General features: G+C 43.0%; 1 protein-coding gene across 4 annotated transcripts; it reads right to left on the bottom strand.

The window, feature by feature from the left end:
• Positions 1 to 796: 796 nt before the first annotated feature.
• Positions 797 to 25083, bottom strand: LOC111855440 (carboxyl-terminal PDZ ligand of neuronal nitric oxide synthase protein-like). Of its 4 annotated transcripts, none has more exons than XM_072703031.1 (12): positions 24634 to 25083; positions 23744 to 23827; positions 22642 to 22713; positions 19104 to 19196; positions 18622 to 18680; positions 17663 to 17771; positions 17433 to 17562; positions 17029 to 17183; positions 8905 to 9069; positions 7127 to 7292; positions 6728 to 7031; positions 797 to 2290 (listed from the first exon to the last, which is right to left on the bottom strand). In XM_072703031.1, exons 1-12 carry the CDS (start codon positions 24736 to 24738, stop codon positions 1780 to 1782), a joined length of 1953 nt encoding a protein of 650 aa, XP_072559132.1. In that variant the 5' UTR covers positions 24739 to 25083; the 3' UTR covers positions 797 to 1779. The 4 variants fall into 4 exon arrangements, with proteins under 4 accessions (XP_072559132.1, XP_072559135.1, XP_072559136.1 ...); XM_072703034.1 differs by having other exon boundaries at positions 17029 to 17162; positions 24634 to 25082; XM_072703035.1 differs by lacking the exon at positions 23744 to 23827 and having other exon boundaries at positions 24634 to 25081.
• Positions 25084 to 25772: the final 689 nt, after the last annotated feature.

Here is a 25772-nt window from a genome sequence, read left to right on the forward strand (position 1 = left end):
TTATTGCTGACACATTTCACATGGCCAGTGAATCTGCCCTGCTACTTTCAAATAACAGTCACATGACTACCTCTATAAGTCCTGCCCCCACCTGCCACCTTCAATGCACCTGTATCCCATGCAAGCACAAATGCAACTGAAACTAACATTCAAGACTGAATTCCTGCCATCAACACTGTCTCACATGGATCTATTTAGTACCTTTCAATGTCTCAGTCTGCAGCCGCTTGGTTCTGCTGGGAATCGATTTGGAGGGAAGTTCCACAGGGAGACTGGAATTCAGTAGTGTTTACAGGGAACACATCGTATGCTTGTCAAATTCATTATAAACACAGCCTTTCTCCTAGCAGTGCTATTATATTCTCACTGTAATCTCCTGCGACAAGAAGCAATTTTGTGAAATTAGGTTGGAATGAAGATAGTGCTATTCAAGGAGAGAAATAATTGTCAGTTTATATTTTTTTCCACAAACCATTTTCCCTTCAATTATCTCTTCAATCAAGGAGCCACTTTACTGAACCCATTTATGATGATGCCAGGGAAAAATATCAATCGTAAACCCAGACTCTTCTTCACAGATTGGTGATTATGATTTTTTCATCTCTTTAATTTTCCCAGTTCTCCTTATATCACTAGATGACATCGTTTAAATCTGTTCTGCCTTGCCAACATGGCTTGTCTTCATACTATAATTATACTTCATATTAGTTTAACACATACTGTACAATTGAACTATTGATGCTATCATTATTTACAGTGCAAACAATTTCAGACTAAATCCAAATTAATACAGGGATTAGAAAAGTGATACTTTATTAATCCCAGCGGGGAAATTCTCTTTTGCCTCACCTTGCTCTCCGTACAGGTGAGAGCAAGTTTGGGGGTCACAGGGAAAGGGGGCAGCCAGCAGGCGGCACCCAGGGAGCTGGAGATTGAAGGCCTTGCTTAAGGGCCCAAAGACATGTGACTATTCTGCCGAGACTTGATTCAGCAGCCTTCTGATCAGAGGTACAGAGGTGCAGCTGCTGAGCAACTCACCAGCAAAACTGCTACTTTGTTTCCTTACCTTGAATTCTTAATCTCACCATAGGACTAACCTGAAGTTTAACTTACCTTCTCTCTCTGAAAGACCATAATCTTCTCTCTCCCCCCATACTCTCACTACCTTCTCTGACCTTACTTTCCTTATTCTTTTATCCTCCCCAAGATGCAGCTTTGCCTCAACTTTCTGACCACTACTATTCCTCAAATATTAAATTAACAACCATCCATCCATACGAATTAAGCAATAACCTCATGTAACTGGCACCATAACAGATTGCCTGTCAGCATCGATGCATCTGTCAGAGGCCCATGTGTTTCCTAGGGCAACGTGTTATTGAAAGCTAGCTACAAATTGTTTTAATTCAAAGCATTTGTTATGGAGGACATTGCTTATATAGGGTGCTGCTTGTTTTTTTTTGATAACAATAATGATATCCGCTTTGCAATTAGGCCTTCATGGCCACATACTGCCCAAGAAATGCTGTGAATGACTGCTGTACAGGATAAAGTCCAAACATTTCTGGGCAGCATTGGCAAGAACTGCATATTAATCTTATCTTACACTATACATTAACTTCATGAATGTACATCATATTAAGGGCTTTAGATATAAAAGTCAGTTTATAAAAATGGATTGTATAAGGAGTCTTGTACTAGCGCCTGAGTCTCCCATACAGTGTAGGACTTCTGGTTAGTGAGTGTAAAAGAATCCTGGATCAGATCTCTCCATGGCGGCTACTTCCGGCTACTGATGCTGAAATCCAGTGCCTTGGCATGCATCAGCTCATCCTCTGACAAGCTGATGTGGAGACAGGTCTTGTGAGCCAAGGAATAGAGTGACGATGGGCTTGCAGGGCCTCCAGGGGTGACGACAGAACTTGGGGGAAGAAGGGGGACTGAGGCACTCCTAAATGCACCAGGGTCTTCCAGCCGGCCGCTGCAGCTGCTGGCGGCAGACAGGGACGGCCCCTGGTTCTCAAAGGGCCCCACATGTTGGGGCGAGTGGGGGCACTTCTCGCTCCTCACCACCCCAGAATCCTCGCTGGTTGAGCAGGATTCGCTCTCACTGTTTCCGAGGGAGGACGCATCACAGGGCTTCATGTCCTGCAGGTGCACCCTCTCCTCCATTTCGATGGCTACAGTCTTGGAAGTAGATTTTGCTCGGCCCAAAAAGTTTAATTTGCTTGCCCGCTTGCGGTTCATGATGGGAGGAGGAGGATTCAGCTTAGGGACAGTGTGGTGAAACCTAAAAAAAAAAATCAGAGAAACAGCACTGACATATCATTAACTTAGATTTATAGTGGATATGTCAGCACCAATGTTGCTGGGTCGTCCTTGAGGTTTTCAGGTCTTCCACATCTCCAGAGCTACCCGTGAACCAGCACAGCTACAGGATGTACTGCAAACAAGCATTTTCAGAAACATACCTCTTCAAGAACATTTTTATATCACTCCATTGCATATATGTCTAATACATTATTTGAAAAACTAATTTTTTATTATTTATGCTTATACCTAAAGCCATGGGTGCCATTAGGTCCGATCACTAGGGCTATAGCCCCAAGTATTTTAAGTCGAGCCCCCAATATTTTAGCTCCAATGCCAATCTTCCTTCAAAAACAAAGTCAAGTCCCAGAAAAACGTGACTTAACCCCTGAACTTTCTGATAGCTGGAAACTCCCCTGCCTACAGCACATTGGTATAAACACACATGCATATATGTATGCACAGTTTTGCTTATCCCTATAGGTTTGCAGCTGTCAAAAGGCTGCAATAGGAAATTCAAAGCACAAGGTAATGTACAAGGCTCCCTTAGGGGCCGTACCTAAACCTGCACATACTCACACCATCCTGCACAGGGCAGAGGTGGACATCTTAGGTCCAGAAAGTAAAAATCCAGGCCAAGACTTTGTTTCAACCAACTAATTGAGTATAAAGAGTAACAGTAACAGAGTACTCAACTGGTTGGTTGAAACAAAATCTTGGCCTGGATTTTTACTTTCTGGACCTTCTGATGCAGGGTCACCAGTTTACCTGACTCGCATTCTGAAACATAGAAGGAGCGTGATGGGATCATTAGTAAACATAACAGAAACTAAAATGTTGGTAACTGGTTGTGTGGCTCTTCAGGTCCAGGGTCTCCTCTAAATTGTGCCCAGTGGATCCTGGGATAGACTCCAGGCTCTGTGTGACGCTGTACTGGATAATTGGTGGGATGTATAACAATCGTAAACTAGGAATGATTGCATATGTGTGCCTTTGTGAATGTTAATAAACAGCTTTTTTCAATATAAGTAGAACAATGGAATGAGTTTTTGTGGATATACACAAAATTTTAACCCACTGGACAGCCCTCTTTTAGAAATAGTTGAAAATGGTTGGAAATGGGTTGGAAGAAAAAAGGAATCAATAACTCAAATATGATACTGTCAAAACACATCATTTCCATTGTTTGTCTGCATCATTTACTTCTGCTATAACAGCTTTTTATCATAAGGATCACTGACAAACACATTATCTGAGAAAAACATTTTTTCTTCAAATGGCACAAATTAAGATTTTTTTTGCAAGACAAATCAAATTTTTAAAATGTAACAGAATATGAAAACAAAATACTTTAGAGGACAATGGTGGAAAGCCTGTTCATTTTCTCAGATTTTAGCCAGATTTTTAAATCCAAGTTCAGACATTTGAAATCCCACAGCAGATCTGAGTGTCCCTGCTGTGTTCTGCATCTTTCACTGCCAAGCTGATTTAGTTCTTTCTGCAGTTCAAGAAATTTTAAAAAGTCATTGTTCCCTAAATATCACAGGACATCCCATCCTAAGAACTCTCCAATTTTTTCCAGAATCATAATTCAAAAAATCTACCCCAAATCACACTTAAAAATAACAATCTTAAGACAGACAATGACGCTTGCACATGTCTCCCAGTTGAGCATGTGCCACAAAGCCTGCCAGCAAATATGAAAGAGCACACAAAAAAACACAGCACTCCTGATCATGAGATTCCAAAGACTCTCCAAAGCCCCTTTTCTTGATTACTGGTTTTCAGGGTGGCATTCTTAATGGCTTTCGTAGTGTGGTGTCCCAAAGATCATATTGTACCAAATGAATCCACTGTTATCTTGCCAAGAAATCAAATTGTCAAAACGACTCTAGTTAACTTATTGCCAAAACAACTGTGATGACCTTAACGATTAAAGTGAATGACTATAAACATACATACACAAACAGATTACACCAATTTAGAAAGGCAAATTAGACTAACCCTCTCAGCTCACTGTGGAACTAGCAAGATATATGGCCACAACCTTCAGAAGACAAACAAAAAGGCGGAATGATGGATCCTGTGGCCAGCTTGGGGGACGTATGGGCTCTTGGCTGTTCCTCCTATCAGTATGTCCTCCACGGCTCTGCTCCTGCCTTGTCCTGCCAGAGATTAACTAACATTCGGTCTGTCCTCCATGCTAAGGCTGGAACAAATGCCTCCTTTTGGATGAAAGCCACCCCAATGCATGCATGTCAGATTGCATAACTGACCTCCACAAAGATTCATCCATCCATTTATCAATCTTCCATAGTTGCCTATTCAGCATAGGGTCACAATGGACACCCCCCCCACCCAAAAAAAAACTGTCCAGGATAAGCAATGAAAAATGGATGGTTGGATGGATATCTGTTTACAGTAAAATTCTTTTCTTATGATAAGTAGATGTGCAACCATGACCAGTAAGTTACATACTGGCATTTCTATTGGAGAATATTATTTTGCTGTAGCATGATGTCACATCTGCACTGAAAAAGTGTTGTTTTATGGAGGGAATTTAAATAAGCATTAGTCCAGAAATATATTCTTATACTGGAGTACATGTGCGATGATTCAACACATTTCTTTCTATGACAGAATAAGTAGGCCCAACTTTAAAGTACAAATACTACAGGGCAACATTTAAGACTCTAAAATCTGTGCCCAGAAGGTCGTGGGTTTAATCCTATGAATCACCGCAATTCTGTTATACTGTATGCTGCACTCTTATGTGATCTGGCAAAAAATGACTATATTTGTTTGTAGTCACATAGATGGAAATTAGGGGAGACAAATTGCGCTCTGGGATGAAATGTACAAAGAAATAAGAATGTATTACTAGGAAAACTGATTTTTGTGCAGTGAAGCCAGCTTTCCCTGTATCACCTGGAAGGAAGAGGAGAGCCTGGGAGCTCAGTCTGCTTCATCAACGTTCTGATCCGCATCAGACATCTGGTTGGTTACTTTGGCAGCTGTGACTAAGACCTGGGCCAACCAGGAGGCAGTGGGTGGGACCCCGCCTTAAATCTGGCTGTTTATTTTTAAGATAGAAGGCAGCTCCCCAGTTCAGTCTACTTTTGGCAGATTTACTGCCTGAGCCCATGAGCTGGCTGGAGCAGGTCCAGTTACCTTGGGGCGACCCTTTAACACATGAGCAGATAACGAGCACCTTGGGCCAGAGAGAGGCGTGAGTGCTGTGGACAGCTGTGGCGCCACACGCCTTCGGATCCTGTGGACATGGAAACGCAAACCGTCCTGTGGGAGTGGGAGGCTGGATGTGGCTTGATTTCATGGGTTCTGCTCAGAGGACACAGCTGGGATCAGTTAGTGAACCTGTTCATCCTCCATACTCCTTACGGTACGAGTACAGGACACTCTGCAAAGGTAGAACCATAGGACACACTGGCCCGCCCCTCCACTGTACAGGAATTTCAATGCTGGATTGAACACATATTAGGTCCGCCCCACTCGTTTCTGAGGCAATGAAAACCTAGACTGCTATGTTTTCACTTCCGTTTCATTATACATAATGTTTGGGGCTCAGTTCATTTCAGCTGTAATGGGAAGGGAATAGTGATACTTTATTAATCACCAGGGGGAAATTCTTTTTGCCCCATCTTGCTATCCATACAGGTGAGAACAAGCTTGGGGGGGGGGGGGGGGTCACAGCAAAAGGGCAGTCACCACCCAGTACCTGGGGAGCTGGGGGTTAAAGGGGCAGGTCACTCCAAAACTGAAAAAAGATATGTGTTAGGGTGGCTTTAGTGCTATCTATCCATCCCCTCTAAACCATTATCTTTTATCTGTTTTGGAGTGAAATGGCCCACGAAGGGCCTTGTGGAAGGGTCTACAGACACGCCCAAGGGCAGGCTTGAATCAGCACCCTTCTGATTACAGACACAAAGCCTTAGCCAGCTGAGCCATACACCACCGCGAAGAGCATGCTGCTCCAGTACACAAACAACAGTAACAAGACTAACAACTAAGTGTACAGAGAAACCGACATGCTGCGTCACAGAGAGTAAGATTGGCCTCTAGGACCATGAGCGATGAGTGAGTGGTGGGAGGGAGAAAGATGAGGGAAGAAAGACCAGAAGACACCCTGCCTTCCTGTCTTTCATCTAAGGTTGATGAGGAAACCAATACTGCTGGATCCCTGGTTTCTAATTCCCTAGCAAAGCTCAGCCAGAAAGTAAGCTGATGTTACACCAAAAATGCCTAGTTTGTGGGTCCCCACATAAAGTTCTCATAAAAGTTGTAATTTAAATACAGAAGTTTGACATAAGAACAGCTGTTGTTTCTCTCTTCATTCTGCCATGGTCAGCTGTGACAGTGTTTATAGGAGACCTCGCAAACAGCATGCAGAGTCCCTTACCATTCAGTCACTCTTCTAATGGTGCGGGAGTTCATCCGGACCGTCTCATTTCCTGCAGCACCAGGGGTATCTGTGTCCTGCCTGCCCCCCAAACCCACCGGGTCGGTATCTGCTCTCCTGGCCACTGTCTGGGCCTTGTTCTCCAGACTGAGCAGACTGAGGTAGGACTCTGCCAGGGCCGCTGGTGCTGAGGGGCTTGTGGGGTCCTCCACCAGGCCGGTGGAGGGGACGGCCTCATAGTTCTCTAGGCCGTGGTTTCTTAGGATGAGAGACCCTGCAGACCCCCATCTGGAGATCCCTCCATCTGATGACAGACAGCCCAAGGCACAGTCACGCTAACGGCCCAAACACCAGCAAGCCAGCAGCCTCAGGTGAGAGCCCAATGACGGCGGGACTCACCCTGGATGGTATCGGGGACTCTGCGTTCCAGGTCTCTGAGCTGCTTGACCAACAGTGTCACATGCTGGAGCAGCTCCCTGTTATGGAGCTGGAGCTGCTGTATCTGGCTTTCAGACTCCAGCCGGGCAGCAGCCTCAGCAGCCAGCTGTCCTTGGAGGAGATGCACCTGGGGAGGTGACAGAGGCGAGCTGTGGGAGCCAATCACTGGCTGTATTAGCGTGCATGTGAGCGTGCTGTGGGAGCCAATCATCAGCTGTATTACTGTGCATGTGAGTGTGCTGTGAGAGCCAATCAGCGGCTGTATTAGCATGCAAGTGAGTGTGCTGTGGGAGCCAATCATCGGCTGTATTACTGTGCATGTGAGTGTGCTGTGAGAGCCAATCAGTGGCTGTATTAGCATGCAAGTGAGTGTGCTGTGGGAGCCAATCATCAGCTGTATTACTGTGCATGTGAGTGTGCTGTGAGAGCCAATCAGCGGCTGTATTAGTGTGCAACTGAGTGTGCTGTGCGGGACATTCTCCTGACAGGCTCCGGATTGGCTCTGTGTGACAGCCACATCAGAATGTCCCTATTGTTGTTATACAAAATGAAATACACACTTTTGTCATCCTAGATGTTATTGGGCACAATAGAACAAAGGGTAGTGACCTTTTGTACATCTAGCCATAACACAAACAACCTGAGGAGTCACTCACTAAAACATTTGACCATTATAAGAATACAATTACAAACACTGTCTGGAGAATAGCATGTCTGAATCTCACAGGAGAAATGGTCATGTTTTCCCCAGCTTATCCAGCTTTTTCCAATGGCACCCTTTGAGGTAAGTGCTCCCTCTATTGGCAGTCAGTAGTCACTGTCTGAATCCTCACAAACAGCTGAACGTGTGTCATTTTTGGACGTACATCAGGTGACTGCCAGCCTCACACAGTAGATTGACCTGGCTAATATCACTCAGTCTCTCATTTGTCTACTGCAGCATGGAACTGGTCCAGCTAATTTTGCGTGTTGATTTAAGACATGTGGAATTACTTAAACAGTGCCAGAACAAAAAGCTTTTAAAACAATATAACGTTGATAATAACCACCTATCCAGGGTCATGAGGGTGCAGAGCTTATCCTGGAATCGACAGGCACAAGATAGGAAATAACCCAGGACAGGACAACAATCCATCTCAAGGCACATGCGTACACATGCATACACACACGCACTTTGGCTACTTCAATCAGCCTCAGCATGTTTTTGGACTGCGGGAGGAACCAGAGGAAACACCACAATCACACAGAGAGAACATGCAAACTCACACATGCGGAATCAGGGCGGAGACTCGAACCCTAGTCCCAGAGGTGTGAGTGCTCACCACTGTGCCACCCCAAAAAACTACTAATACTACTACTAATAATAATAATAATAGTTTTGAAATCTCTAAAATGATCAAACTTTAATATGCAAGATTTATATAGTTTTTGTCATGTGAAAGTCACATTCAAAGGCCACAAGTTATTACTTTTTAGAACCGTTGTATACCAAATTTACAGAAGACAGGCAAGTTAAATGGCTATTATCCAACTAATCCAAGCGTACCGCACAAGGTCACATTCAGTGCCATAATCATTTATTAGATTATTAGCTCATACATACCATTTCTACACTTACGGAATGTGCAGACATGAAAAGACCGAAAACAGTAAGACTCGTTTCAGCTCCACCAAGCCATGCCTTCACAGGCACCATGTGATTCATGCGGACCTTCAGCCAGTTTATTTTTTTCATCTACCTGGGCAAGGGCCACATGCGTCTGAGTTTGCTGCTGGAGGAGCTGGTGCTGGAGAAGATGCAGGTGGTGCTGGCTGGACAGTGAAAGGTGAGTGGAGGCTGCAGGGTCACTGGGAGACAGGGAACACAGGGCCCCCTCCATGCTCAGCAGATCCCGCTCGCTATCCTGAAGGCCAAAGAAACACAAATCTGACAATAATTTTAAATCAAATGAAACAAAACAGATTTCCTGGAGCGGCTGCTCTGACACAAGTGATGTGGGAAGCAGTTGGTTTGAATTTCCCCTCTCCTGCTGTGTGAAAAGAACAATGAAACACAGACAAGTAGTATACAGCATTTCAGGTTCACTGTGTGATCAGCGCTTTAAAGGTGGGCTAATGTGATACAGGCCAGCGAATAGTGGACTGTGGATATGGCAGTGAGGATTCACAGGGTCTGAGTGAGCCAAGCGCGTCTGCAGGATGACAGGTCATTTCCGCCTGTACTGTAACAGCGATATTCCCCAGCACAGTGGGGTTTTCTCTCAGTGGATTTTTCTGTGTCTCTAAGTATCTGACAGAGTGTGTGAAGCAGTAGTTTTTTTTTCTTTTTTTCCCCCAGAGGATCTCAGAACCAAATTGTACCTCTCATGCTAAAAATATTACCTGCTGACTTGATATGAAACAGCACAGCAAACCTCAGCCTGGGTTTCAGAGGCGAATGATAATCGCAGGAAACACTGAGATGCCCCTGTACTGGGTATAGTTTCTCATATCCCTCATTTTTATGCTTCATAATTTAGAAGCTAAACTTCCAAATACAACAAATATATTCACAATATATAAACAACTCCCTGAAGACAACGACTGATATTGTACATCTACTACATCCTTGAATATCAAATATTATTACACTTACTATCACTCATCACTTTGAAACTAAAAATTGTCAGATCTGTAACTACAGCAAATAGGTCTATGTGACACAAGGCGTAAAAGAACATGATGGAGGTTTTGCTAAAAGTTTATTAAGAATTAAACACACCTCCAAAACTCTCATAAGAACATAAGAACATAAGAACTATACAAACGAGAGGAGGCCATTCGGCCCATCGAGCTCGCTTGGGGAGAACTTAACTAATAGCTCAGAGTTGTTAAAATCTTATCTAGCTCTGATTTAAAGGAACCCAAGGATTCAGCTTGCACTACGTTATCAGGAAGACTATTCCATACTCTGACTACACGCTGTGTAAAGAAGTGCTTCCTTAAATCCAGTTTGAAATGTTCTCCCGCTAATTTCCACCTATGGCCACGAGTTCTTGTATTTGAACTAATGCTGAAGTAACTATTCGGTTGAACAGCATCCAAACCTGTTAGAATCTTATAGACCTGGATCATGTCCCCCCTCAGTCTCCTTTGCTTGAGGCTGAACAGATTTAGCTCAAATAACCTTTCCTCGTATGACATTCCTCTAAGACCAGGAATCATTCTTGTGGCCCTACGCTGCACCTTTTCTAAGGCCGCTATGTCCTTTTTAAGATATGGTGACCAAACCTGTACACAATATTCTAGGTGAGGTCTCACCAAGGAATTGTATAATCTTAGCATTACCTCCCTTGACTTAAACTCCACACACCTGGAGATGTACCCCAACATCCTATTGGCCTTTTTTATTGCTTCCCCACACTGGCGAGAATGAGACATGGAAGCATCAACATACACACCAAGGTCTTTCTCATAATCAGCTACCTTTATTTCAGTAGGTCCCATAAAATACCTGTACTTTATATTTCTGCTCCCTACATGGAGTACCTTACATTTGTCTATGTTAAATTTCATCTGCCAGGTGTCAGCCCAGTCACTAATTAAATTAAGATCCCGCTGTAGCTGCTGAGCCGCTAGTTCAGTATCTGCTACACCACCCACCTTGGTGTCATCTGCAAATTTCACCAGTTTACTGTATATATTGGTGTCTATATCATTTATGTAAATTAGGAACAAAAGTGGTCCTAAAATTGAACCCTGCGGTACCCCACTATGAACGCAGGCCCACTGTGACATCGAGCCTCTTATAACTACTCGCTGCTTCCTATCCGTTAACCAGTTATCAATCCAAGTCGCTACAGTTCCTAAAATACCTGTCGCTTTGAGTTTAAGTGAGAGCCTCTTGTGGGGAACAACATCAAAAGCCTTTTGGAAATCTAAATAGATGACATCATAGGCCTTCTTATCATCAACTTCCTGAGTAGCTTCCTCAAAAAACTCCAACAGATTTGTTAAACAGGATCTACCTCTCCTAAATCCATGCTGGCTATCCCTCAAAATGTTATTTGAGTCCAGGTAATCTACCATTTTCTCTTTGATTATAGCCTCCATAACTTTACCAGTTATACAAGTTAGACTGATTGGCCTATAGTTTGACAAATTACTTCTATCCCCTTTTTTGAAAATGGGCGTTATGTTGGCATGCTTCCAATCAGAAGGTACCACACCTTCAGATAAGGATTTTTGAAACAGTAATGTTAAGGGTCGGCAAATAATATCCCTCATCTCTTTTAACACTATAGGTAAGATGCCATCAGGGCCCTGTGATTTATTTATTTTGAGCTTAGCTAGGCTTTGCAAAACATCAGCTTCAGTTATATATATATTAGTTATAGACGATGTTGAATTAGTAATAAGAACTGGTAAGTTACTAGTGTCCTCGACAGTGAATACCCGTGCAAAACTATCATTGAACTCATTTACTATGTCAATGTCGTTTTCAATTATAAGACCCTTACTATCCTGCAGATTAGTAATTTCAGCTTTTAGAGCTCTTTTAGAGTTAAAATACTGGAAGAAACTTTTAACGTCATCCTTAGCCTCCAATGCGATCTTCCTTTCGACATTCCTTTTAGCTCGTCTAATGTCATTTTTTAATTCAGCCTGTAGATTTAGATACTCTTGCTTTATTATGTCATCATCAGTTATTTTCCATCTCTGGAACAAAGCCCTTTTCCTCCTTACTTTATACTTTATGTCCCTATTAAACCACCTAGGTTGCAATTTCCTAGATTTATTCTTGCTAGAAACAGGTATGAAGTCCTCTTGTACTTGCAATAATGTGCTTTTAAAAAATTCCCATGCCTCTTCAACAGTTTTGTTATTTAACTCCATCCAGTTCACGGTTTCTAGTTTTAATCTCATACAATTGAAGTTAGCCTTCCTAACATTATATATTTTTGATTTGGACTTTGCTCTTCGGGCACTAAACTTAACCTCAAATTTAACCATGTTATGATCGCTACTGTCAAGTGGTTCTAAAACATCTAATTTACCAATCCTGTCCTGGTTATTAGACAAAACAAGATCAAGAATGGCATCTCCCCTGGTAGGGGTGTTAACAAACTGAGTAAAAAAACAATCCTGTACTAATTCCACCATCTCAAGTTCATTTTCAGAAGAGCCAGCAACAATGTCCCACTGTATCCCCGGTAGATTAAAATCACCCATAACTACCACATCATTTTTATTGCTCATAATCCTAATATCACTGTATAACAATCTGCTTTCCTCAGCAGCTACATTGGGTGCTCTGTAACAAACACCGACAATTAGGCTATTTGAGTTTGTAGCATCTAATTTTACCCATATAGCTTCCGTACTTTTACTTATATCAGTAAGCTCCCTTGCCTGCAAGATTTCCTTTACATATACTGCAACACCACCTCCCTTCTTACCTATACGGTCTTTACGGAACAATGTGTAACCATCCATATTATATTCTTGTCCATCCTTATCACTCAACCACGTTTCAGTTATTGCTATAATATCATAAGAGTCCGATGAGATAAGAGCCTCTAAATCATGAATTTTATTCCTAATACTCCTGGCGTTTAAATACAGACAACAAAGGGTAGGCTTATTACAGTGCCTACTTATAATATGATTTTTTTGGGCTTTCCGTTTCCCCCCAGTTACATACTTAACTAACCTCCCTGCCCCCCCAGTCCCTAGTTTAAACATTCCTCAACTACTCTACAAATACGCCTTCCCAGTACACTGGTTCCCCTCCGGTTCAGATGCAACCCATCCGGCTTGAACAGGTCCCACCTGTTCCAGAAGGTCCTCCAGTGCCCCATAAACCTAAACCCCTCTTTCCTACACCATCCTTTTAGCCACGCATTTAATCTCCTTATCTCAGCTAACTTAGCCTCACTTGCGCGTGGCACGGGGAGTATTTCGGAAAATACCACCATGGACGTTCTGCTTCTAAGCTTATTGGCGACTTCTATAAATTTATCCTGCAGAACAGCCCTTCTACCCTTGCCTATGTCGTTGGTGCCAACATGCACCACGACAACTGGATCCACCCCAGCTGGGGCCAAAAGCTTGTCCACACGATCTGGAAGGTCTCCTACCTGGGCACCAGGCAGGCAAGACACCGTACGGGACCCTCTATCACGCGTGCACACATAACTGTCTACTCCCCTAATAATTGAATCCCCCACTACCACAACCTCCCTCTTTCTGGGGGGAGGGGGCTCCTCAGTGCCCAAGGGCCCACCTGCTTCCCCAGTCCCTTCCGGCTCTAAAGCTGGAAGCACCTGAAACCTGTTAGACACAGACACCTCAGGTGATGCCGCCTCTGTAACGTGTGTACGCCTTTTCCTGCGTCTACGACCTACGGTCACCCAGCTCTCTCGACCTCTCTGCTCTTCATTCTCCCTCCCCCCCGTTAGTGGCGTACACACCGTCTCCCTAAACGGCGTATCAACTAGCTCATCTAACTCACTGTTGCATTGGATGCGAGCCAGTTGCTCCTCAAGGTCGCGAACCTTGACCATGAGTGAGTCCACTAGCTTACATCGCTCGCAGATGAAGTCCGACTGGACACTAACGTCCAGAAGGGCAAACATCTTGCAAACGCAACACTGAGCTGGCCCCATAATTAACTAACTCACTATGACCCCGTACTCCCAACCCAGTAAATTTATATAGTGTATTTAACTATAAAGATTAATTTGCGTAACAATAAATGCAGTAACGTGCGGAGTACACTAAAATAAGTTATTACTTGTGTTAAAACGGAACTTAATTATTATTTTATTAAAAATTTTAAACCTGATAAACTTACTACTACTTACCAGAAGAACTTCTGCCTGAACCAAGTATGAACTAAAAACAAGGCGAAATCGAAGTTGCTCTTGGGAGGTCGAAAAACCACAAAAACCCCCTCACAGCAGGCTACTGCCGGAGCGGGAAAAAAGTGGAAAATGTCCTCCCGGCCCCGACTGGCGACCGAGCAAAGCTCAGGAGCAACTGTCCTTTTCCGACGCTTGGTAGCGATACCGACGTTAGATGTTATTAGTTATAATCGCCCCGCGGGTGTTTGTTACGGAGTTTAAACGCGGACAGAAAAACGCCGCGCACGCGACACCCGCAGCTCTCTGTCGGTAATAATCGCGCTGTTGATTAACAGACAGGACAGACAAGCACTCACGCTGACCGAAATAAGAACAATAAATAGAAATAAACAGCCACCCACGTAAACAGGTAAAGCACACAAACACTCAAAACACTCCAAAAAAACAATCCCAAACAATCGCTGCAGCTCAACACCACTCTCTCGCAGCAATCCCAGCAATCCCTTGCAGATTGACGTGCAGATTTTCCGCAGCGACTTCTTCAAATGACGAGAACCTGTTTTATATCATTTCGTCATCCTAAATCATCACAGGCCAATGGTCATTAACCAGTAACCAACAACTATTAATTAGCAATGACTGGCTTACAGTTGAAAGGCAGGCTTTACCCCGAACTCCAGTCCACCCTGGGACATCCTCACCCTCTCCACTGCTTACAGACATGACTTAAGCATTATCCTCTGACACACCCATTATATTTTTGGTACGGTGACAGACCATGGGCTACCAGTGCACTGACTTCCATCTGTCTCCCCCAGCCTGATCAGCACAATGGCTGGGGTCACAAGGGGTCATGGTCACCTCACTGGCAAACTCACAAGGCCTTGCTGCTTCTGCAATAGTGCACCAATAAGAAGGGGGCAAACTGCCTATCTTTTTGCTTTCTGCTACTCTGGCATTTTTCAGGTCTCCTCAGCAGGGAGACAGAGAAATGATGGATGGGCTGAAAGCAGTAAAGGGTTAATGAGTGGGGGCAGCGGGGTACCCAGGCAGCATCAGCATTTTTCGTAGTGGTGGGTATCTCTCTGCTCCATGCCAAGACACTGCAGTCTGCTAAGCTAACCAGGGCTGTGTGCCTGAAATATGCTGCAGAACTGGGCAGGGCTCAGACCTGGAACAAAGGTCAGGTATAGTTTAATTAATCTGTAGTTGTGAGAAAATATGGGTCAGTTTCACAGAATGGCATGTCTGACAGCATGCATTTTCCCCAGCAGTCTCAGGTGCAAAACTCCCGTAGTAGGTAAATAATGGTCAGTGTTAGAAGAGTTTTTCCTGTCACTTCGTGCCTCCAGGGCCCTAGCTCCATCTGTGAGGCTGTTTTTGTAGTAAGAATCCCTCTTTCTGTTTCCACCCCACAGTCTATCATGCTGAAAATGTGCACATGCACCCTCTGCTGGTCAAGGTGGTAACTGCTGGTTAGGAACTATGTGCATCTCTGTATGACATATAGGCAAACTAGTGTCTCAGAATTGCTCTTAGTACATTATGTGCGTGACCTGTGATATTCATTGCGAAATGCTTCTTTGGATTGGCTCCCTGTGCCAATGTACTTGATAAAGGGTTATGGAAGATGGCTGGTTGGATGGATATTGCATCACATAAATTCAGAATGGATGTATGACAGAGGAAATCCTGCACGGGATGCCAGTAGCACAGCAATATTCATCCGTCTTTCTTACTGCACGTCAGTACAGGATCATGGAGTCATAACCACTTATCCAGGAGATGGTTCCAGGCCAGTTGTGACCCATTACAACAACAATATACTCTTGTGAAAATTGTACCATTAGTAAGGATGCAAGATTGACTGCAGTTTAGGAACGGTGCTTGCTGTAATGAGCCAGCAGATGGCGCTGTAACATTGTACCTAATCCTACTGTGGCACCACTGAGCCAGCATTATACAGATAATCTGCTATTGGGCACAAAAGAAGGAAGGGAAAAGTGACAGATGGTTTTAGACTTCATAACAGGTATCAAAAAACGAGGGGCAAAGTGTCCCGCCGTAAAAGGTCAGAGATGCTGGCTGAATACAGGGAGTTCAAACTGAATCTGCACTCAACTGTTGGACTAATACTGCCCCGACTGCCAGACGAGTGGTCCAAATGTATTATGCAATTCAATTTACTTTACGAGAGTGAAGGAAGGCTGATCACTGTCCAAACTGGTGCCAGGTTCAGAGGGTGGGCATCTCCACAGGGGGCTGAGGGATCCATCAAAACACACAATGCCTGGAAGTTTCACGGCTACTTTAAGCAAATGTAAACTGACACATGGGCCATTTTCACAGGGCTCTCCAGGTCACTCACCATCAACCCTGAGGACTTCCCATATATACCAGCTTTATTGTGAGGGAATTTCAGAAGAACCTCACAACATTAGGGCAGTCAATGTTAGGTCCAGGTGCTTTTGTTACGAGATAATATACATGTGATTCTGCAGGAGCACCACTGGAATAAAAAGGCATGAAAAAGGTGCAGAGCAGCATCATAAGTATCCCTAATGTTCCTTAGATTAAAATGCTATTGTCAGATTGTATTTAATGGGATTCAGGTATTCCTGGCTTGTTACCTGTAACACCCTTCTCCAGTCAGCTGTCCCAGCACCCACGCGCAGCCAGACCACACCCGTCTCTCCGGAATGATAAATACACATCTTGCACATTTAATAATTAACAAAGGCAGGTCTTGGGACTAATTCTGACAAAGCCTCTTTGTGAGGTATCAAGTGTTCTGTTGACTTGTTTTTCCTGAATTTTACTTGTTGCACTTGATTTGTATTTGGTATTAATTTTGCTCCGGATTGGCTTTGCACTAGGCTTGTGCGTTGACGATGATCCCTAGATTACTTTTTGGTGCTTATTGTTCCCTGTTGTGAATCATCTAATTGGAACTGGATCTCAGAGCTAACACTAGATCTATTTTGTATTTTATATTACCATTGGTAGAAGAGGCCTCACCTGTAAATCCCAGCCTTTAAGGACATAGCTGGACTCAGCCTCCAGGATCCCAGGATCCTCTCCAATCACCACTTTAAGAAGCTTCTTCTCTGTTCCGTTTTTTTCATCATTTTCCCCTCTAGTCCACTGATGACCTTTGACCCAGAGTGATATCTCTGTAAGAATTTCCTATATTTAACTTGACAGATTTTCCCAAAGAAACAGTATAATATTTTACTGCCATTAAAGAGAAAACAATGAATAAAGGAACTAATTTCAAAAGAGTCCATAAGAACTTACTCTGTATCATATCACTTTGATTATCAGTTCCTAGGATTGTTCCTTGCTGCATGCCTTTTTAATAGGCACTGGGGTGTTCTTACAGCAGGATGGAGGAAAAGTGCAGAAAGCACCCTAACCCTCACCCTCTGTCGACGCCTCCTCGCTCTCCCTGTCAGCCTGGTTCTCGCCCTGCTGCTGGGTTCGCTGCAGACTCAGCTGGTGACACACCTCGAAGGCTTGGCCCAGCGTCCGCACGATGCACACTGCCTGGGCCTAGGGGTGGCACAAGCACACACACATATCATCCTCACCTGTGAGCTTCAGGCTAAAGAAGATTGTCTCTAGCTGTCACAGCAAGTGTGCAAGCCCTTACCTTCTTCTTTGTTTTGAACACGTTGCATCGGAAGGAGCTGCTGGATCCATCCCGGGCAATGTAGCTGAAGATCTTCAGCTCACGGGAGTCATGGGACACATAGAAAATCCTGTAAAGGGTTTTAAGAAATCTCTGCAGCTGTATTTCATTTGCTGAGCACATTTCCATAATACCATAATACAACCCGCATGCACAACGGCCCTTCTTGGATAAGATTGCCCACCTGCAACCTGAGGCACCATGATCTTATGCTTTTCTCTCATACTTTCCACTAGATGGCAGACTAACTTAGAGGGTCAGTGTGTAATAAGCAAGAAACAAGAAAATTCAGTTGCCTTTTGTCAGGGCCTCTTTACCCTGTTCAGTACTGGTAGAGAGCACCCCCCATAAAACCTGCTATCCAACAGAAAATCCAGTCTGTGAAATAAAAGCTTATAAGCCCCATTACAGCTCACCAAATCACATGACCACGCTCAAAGAGTCAATATCTGACAAAAATTTAGACAACATCCCAGAACGGATAATCCCACCCTTGCTGCAAGGTTGACCAACCAATGGTTCCTCATTTCATGGACAGAAAGCCATAGGACTGACAAATGCCAGGACTCGGGGCTGCTGACTGCAGGGGTGGGCAATCTTATCTGCAAAGGGACGGTGTGTGTGCAGGTGTTTGGGGTAACCTTTAGGTCTGCTGTTCAAACCCAGGTGTGAGGACTCTTCAGCCAATCAGTCCTCTAATGAGTAATCTAATTAGGGAGTTGCAGAAAAAACCCACATATACAATGACCCTTCCTGGATAAGATTGCCCACCCCTGGTTTATATGAAGCCCTGAATCACACTTCCCGTTCAGAATAAGGCCACAAGGCAGACCACCAAATTCCCAGTAACAATCAACATGTAACATGTGATGCCATGCAGTCTTACCCAAGGCTGTTTTCCAGTAACTCCATAGACTTACCTGTATATTGGGTCATGCATCACCAGCATTTTGGCCTCGTCCCAAGTCCACTCCTTCCTCTATAAAGATAGGCAGGTGTTAATGGTATAGGAAGAGAAACATCTGAAGCCTTTGACAATGTATGTTTTTAAATTTTAACCAGGCAACAGAAGGCAAATCATTCTCTGATACAAGTGGTCCCCAACTTACGAACAAGTCAAATTTATAGGTAAGTCAGAAAATAATACAGTGCATAATCACAATAATATTTAAGCAGTAACAATAAGAGTTGCTATATATTGTACTGTACTGTACCTCGAGCTGGTGAACCACTGAAGCTGCGCAATGTTTTCACGAGCATCACAAAGTAACACGTCTTTGTTATGAATCCACAAACTGCAAATATTATCTGTCATTGAGCCCCTTCCCGTGATACTGACTACATAAAAGATTATGGGCTATTACACCATTAGATTCTTACCACCCGACTGGCGAGACCTTACCTTCTGTTTCTTCCAAAGAACTACCTTCACTCCATCCACAGATATGACAATGTTCACCTTCTTCTTTTTAATGCACTTTGCTTTGAATTCATTCTAGGAGAAAAACACACACCCAGGAATTTGCTCTATTTGAAGATGTAGGAGATGGACTGCCAGAAAGACATGTCCAGTGCACCAATGACATACATGGGGTGTTTCTCAATGCCAGCAATGCAAAGACCGTACTTGTAGTCTTGGAAAGACCGGTCTTGGTACCTTGTCTGCTAAGAAAGAACTTGGGGCGCAAGGAATCATGGGCTTTGTCACAATTGGCAAGGATGAGGCCAATGTGTCTTTGATATTTGGGGCAAGAACAACATCAGGGATTTTCACCATCCCCTGTACTTTTGTTCTTGAGTATTGGAACTGGTCTTAGGCAATGGAAGATGATGTAAAACACATGGTCAAGTACGCATTTTGAGATTCACCCATGATGTGACTGGGTTCATAATAGGAAGCAGAGATTCTGCTGTCACCTGGTTGGTTCCTCTGATGTCTGAGCTTCATCTTTAAGGTTTAAAGGCATCAAAGAAGCATCATGCCAGGTGCTTCTCCCAGCCAACTGAGAACAATTCTGCTTGTCTGCCATTTAAATTTTCCTTTTAGCCAATTGTCATATTCAATATATTTCAATATGTTTCAAAAAATGTGTGTGTGTCAATTAGAATAAATTATTTGTGTGTGTGGATTAGGTTTATGTTACATTGTGGGGACCAAATATCCCCCACAATGTAATAAAGACCTGTTTTTTTGACGTTGTGGGGACCATTTTTCAGGTCCCCACAAAGATCTGTGAATGCAATCAAAAAACTAAAAATGCCCAAAGTCTCGTATTTTGTTTGATTACTTATGGTTAAGGTCAGGGCTGGATAGGGGTTAAGGTTGTCATGTTGGGATTAGAGTTTTCCCCATAGAAATGAATGGAGAGTCCCCACAAAGATATAATTACAAACCTGTGTGTGTGTGTGTGTCTCAAAAGCAACAGCACTATGTTTTTCAGTTCTGTGAGGATCATCTTGAATATTTTTTTCATTGCTTGGTTCAATTCACTAATGAATTCACCGACAAGTCACTGAGGTGAGCACAGCCTTGTGGGATGCTGGCAGTACTGAGGCCATAAATGGGAGCTGCCAGGCGATTTACTGAATTAGTGCAGCTGAAAAGAACACAGCGTACTGCAGCTGCCAAAGTCACAGCGTCTCACAAACAGTCAAGGGCTGGCTTTCAATTTGGAGTCATCTGCTTTATATACTGTAGTGAAAGTGAGGTTTCATCTGTAAATCAACAAGAAACCAGTTTTCAAATTCATAATGTAACTATTCTCGTACATAAAAGTATATGTCAAATCAACACAAAATATTGTTATTCCATGCAAGTTATTAATTATTTCAGTATAGAATTAAATATAGTTGAACTGTATTTTATTTGGTCACCACTGCACACCTCCCGAGCTGAGGGTTTGAATCCCACCCTTTTTGTTCTCTGTCTTGTACATGGCTTCCCCCAAAAACATACAGCTAGGTGAAGCGCTATCTCTAGATTACCCATAGTTTGTGTTTGATGGACTGTTATGTTCTCCAGGGCATATTGCCTGTAATAGCCTCCCTGTGACCTTGTCCTGGATTGGCAACTGGAAGATGGATGCATATTATTTCTGTTAAATAAATAATTATGCCTTTTAGGTATGTCAGCACATTTTCTTAAGACACCACAGTATTAATTCATGGTCTTACTGGACCTATTGGATTGGATGTCCTGACACATCATTTCAACACCAGAAGCTGGGGATGATGTCTTTAGCACCTGGTAAAATGCTGAAGAATCAGGAGGGTAAGTGTTTCTGGTCATCATCTGCCTCAGGACTCCCAGAGAACAAGCAAGTGAGGTGTGTGTTGCTATTTCCAGAAATCTCCAACAACCACGCAAAAAAAGGTAAAAACAATTGTAATAGCTCGAGCACAAGTATGCTAAGTACCGTGAGCGATGTTGTGGTCATCTGAGCAGAAACTGATCTGCAAGAATAACACAGGGAAAAATCTCTCGGCAGACATCATCCCGGTGTGGAGAACTGGAGCCTGTGAATATGGCCGTGGATTATTTCAGAGGCAGTGCATGAGGACTAGGCAACAGCCATTGGCACAGCGGTCACTGGCTGAGGAGGGCGGACAAAAAGAAGCTGCATGGGGCTCAGATTCAAATTGTGTTGGCGCTGGTACAGCTGGGGGCGGGGCTGCGGCTTGGCGGACGGGGGCTCTGTAAATCTCAGTCTGAAAGACCCCTAAACTGTGCTGCAGCTGATCTCGCGTCCCTTACCAAGGGCAAACTGCAGACATGCTGCTTCCTTCACACGTTCTCGCACAAACACAGGAACTACTTTCATGCACTTTCATCACATGTATAACTGCAGAGGAAAAATACTGACACCAAGGAATGGAAAACATTTACTGAGCTATGATAAATAATAACAAAAATAAAACTATAACTGCAGAATACATCTTTTTTAGGATCTGTTGGATTGTACAGTAGAGACGTGGCATAGAGGACATACACTGCTTGGGCTGCAAGATGAAGGCGGCATCTCGTTGTGTTTAAATGTCAGCACACAGCACTAGCAATGCACACTGGGAACAAACAGAACATAAAGCCAGCTGCCTCTAAAAGGTCTTAATGCTTTAATGTGTTGTGTCAGAAATCTACAGGGGGAACACTGATCTCAGTTAGGGGGCTGTTCTCACTAGAGAAGGATATTGTTTGTGTTGCATCCTGCATGTAGCATTTCCCATCTAGGGACACTTTACTGGAAACACTTCAGAAGATGTGCTGGGTCTTGATGAGAGACTGTGTGTGTGTATGTGCGTGGGCATGTGTGAATTCCTAGTTTGTACTTCCCCCCGATTTTCCAGCTAGGCATAATAGCAGAGCATAGACTCTGCTAAAACCACTCCTTCATGTGCAAGATTCAATCTCATTAAAATCAGTGGGGCTCCTTCTGGGTACAGAGGAGGCCACCGTGCCTGGAATGGCAAACAGATGCTGCAGAAAATAAACTAATGTCCTTTACCATGGTATCTTACGAATAACACGATACTTTATTAAAGCAGAGCAGCATTGGTGAGATTAAATCTATTTATCTTCCTTTCTAATAATCACATGGCTTAAATATGCATTCTCTATTTTTGAATTTGGTCAAAATAATCAAACATTGTAGACACACCACTATGTTCACGTAATCAATGCATCCATCTTCAAAACACTCCAGTATGGGGTCGTGGTGAGCTAGGACCCTATCCCAGGCAGTAAAACAAGCTGCAAGCAATATTTTAGATAAATGTGGGTTATCTTCCTTGGTTATTCAGAACCGATACTGGCATGATATTATGCAATTTACTTAACTTCCAGGACATCGCAATGTAACAGTAAAATAGCACTGAGAGTGGATGAAAAGGTTCTTGGTACACCTGTAGCGAGGGGCTGTGCGGGGGGTGGGGGCTGCGCTTACCCTGATCCTCCGCATGGCCGCCAGGATCTCCACGCGGCTGCTGGGCCTCGGCATGTTCAGGCTGCCCACGTACTGCAGAGCAAAAGAGGGAGAGGGCTGCACACAGCAAGCACACAATCCAGTGCGGTGTGCACCCCGACCTCAGACACATAGGGCTGCACACAGCAAGCACACAATCCAGTGCAGTGTGCACCCCGACCTCAGACACATTTTATAACACCAAATACTCAGGGCTCAGGGTTCTCCAGCCAACAAGAACCAGAAATATTTCTGTAAATATTTTAAAAAAATGCTGCTACATCTGGTCAGTTGCTCTTGTACTCAACAAAGATATCATGTCCGGGGATCCTCTGAGCTATCACAGTCACAATGCATGGAACCATAATGGGTGCGAAACTGTATTTTTAAGAGGTTTTTTTTAATCTACGCCTACTTTTATGGCTTTTTCTAAAGAAAAATACAGTTTTGCTTTGATTATAAGTAGACTGGAACCCAGTAGCTGCGGTTTTCGTGATTGTGGTATCAGTTATCCAAAATAAATGGGTAAATTCCATAAATAAACGGTTCATAAGTTTACACCACGCGAGTACAGGCAGTAACGTGGTCAAATCCCCAGCCTTCTTGAGAATCAGGCTAAAAAGAGAATACAGTGCTGAACGGGACTGTAGGCCTATAATAATGTTTAATGTATACGTACTTTATTAATACTGTATTTGATGTTGACAACGTCTTGCTGTGCGTAATTTACCAATTAAACTTTATCATATCTATATACATGTACACAAAAATCACGTTATACATAAGGTCCGCGGATGGTTCGATTTATCCGCGGTTTCGGCCACCATACACATCATACACACAGCCGCGGATACTGTATTGTTACAAAGATACAGTACTTGGAGCTGCTCGGAAAGTGTAGCTCAGTGGGAAAGACTTGGTGTCTATATATTCAGTTAGCTGCTGGTTCGAATCCCGGCTCCGATGGGCCTTAATTTTAACCTCCATAAAATGAGTGACTTAAAGTTAAATAATCATTCAAATGACATTTATCTATCAAGCCACTCTCCATAAATGGCAATATATGCGCCGTAGGGTTACTTACATACATGCGGCACACCCGTGTCCAAAATGCGTATCCAGCCTCAAACCTCAGACAAATTAAACAGGCAGCTGCGCGCTTTCTCCGCTTAAACGCATGGGAGAATAAACAACCAGGTGTTTATTCATTTGTATTTCCAAAATTCTTGGTGAACCATTGGGTTGACTGTGAAATTAACGTTACTTTGTTCTGAATGTTATAATAATATAATAATGGCCACTGCAAAGACTGAATCTGGTTTTAGATGTAGGCCTATTTCCTTTCATTACTCTACTGCCCAAAATTAAAAAATCTTAAACTATTCACCAGTTTTTTCTGTTAACTTCACGGTAAGTATCCCGACAAATTGTTGTGCAATATTTTACACTTTTTTTCTATTAGGCGACTATATTACTCCTCTTTGCAAATTCGACAATGTAAAAAATAAATCCATAATCACTTCCCAAGCAAAGGAAAACTAAATTCAAAGTACGCATAAGGGTGTGGTGTTGACCGCAGGGTTTAACTTACATGAATTAGATACACTCATTAATAGGCCTATGCCAGTATTTTATATTTACACGTCAATGTTTCTGCCGTCATCGCGATATGCGATATATTTAGTCTCTTTAACAATACATTTAACCTTAAATCAAACTCACCAAATAACTATACTCATACTGAATGCCGTGTATATGCATATCCGTTTAGTCTGCAAGGAGTATTAAAACCGATGCTTTCGTCTATTGAATCCTAGTGCAACCAGCATTTTAAAAAAAACAATCGAAACTGATCAATGCTTTTTACAGTTACTGCAGATCAGTCTATACTGTTCATGTTGGATGTGACAGGTTTCGTTAAATAATACATTTCATGAAACGGCACCAATACAAGATAACATATGGGAAGCTCACCTTGGCTTGAAAGTGAATGCCATGCTGGAAAGCCTCTTCATTTTGAATAGGTATTTGCGAGTCCCCTATGTCATCCACAAGGTTGTATCCGTTACGCACCGGCATAGTTTCTCTTATGAGCTGGCACCTGTATCATCACTGGCAGCTCGGTAATAATCAGCAATGCACAAGCGCAATTACCGACGCTTTATTATAGGGTGATGCAGGGCACTCTGACCGGCAGCTCCAAAACGGAAATGCAGATCTCAAATAGAAAGCAAAACGCGTCCATCTGGCCGTCACGATCGTCTTATTTAACTGATCCCCGTTTACTTATTGATCTTACATTTCAGCAAAGCGAAACAGCGCGATCCGTACCCACAGACGTGTTCGCGGAACCCGGAAACTACTACATTAGTTAAATGCTTAGTGGAGTTTAATAACAACAGAATTAGGCATGCTCCGCTCTTACGAACCAGTCTCTTGAATCACATGATAATAAAGGAAAAAGAAGATATTACGAATGTAAGCGAAGACTCATTTTACACTTTGTTGATATCATTATGCCAGGAGACGTTCATTAATTAGATGTTTTTGAGAGTAACAATATAGTATTTTGACATTAAGCCCTAGCGATTAGGCTTGCTTGTTATTTACTTTATTTAATGATTATTTTTTTTATTTATCGTGTCTCCTTATGTTCTTGTATTTTATTTAGAATTTCAATGTAGGGCAATACTACAATAGAAAACATATATTATACATATAGTGTAGCTTATAATATAGTATGGTCCATGTACTATATGCTGTAATAACCTTTACGTTTCACAACAAGCAACCAGTCAGCAGTAATTCAGTAAGAGCTCCCCCTGTCGGTTCAAACTTAACATCGCTCCGTGCTGAGCCGGTCAATCTGTGGGGTGACAAACTCAAACGGCCATATTAAAAACCACCGGTGAAATTATAGCCCGATGTATGACCCAAACTCTGCAGTTACAGTTATGTGCAAAATAATAGCAGTGTGTTTAAAACAACAGAGGAAAAGTTCCATGTTCCTAATAGCATTTATTTCCATATATACAAAGGCACTGGGAGCCGTGCACATTCAATTCCAAATTAAAACATGAACAATTTTTTCTTTTCTTTTGTTTTTTACTGAA

The sequence above is a fragment of the Paramormyrops kingsleyae genome, chromosome 2 (genome assembly GCF_048594095.1).
Source record: "Paramormyrops kingsleyae isolate MSU_618 chromosome 2, PKINGS_0.4, whole genome shotgun sequence".
NCBI lineage: Eukaryota > Metazoa > Chordata > Actinopteri > Osteoglossiformes > Mormyridae > Paramormyrops > Paramormyrops kingsleyae.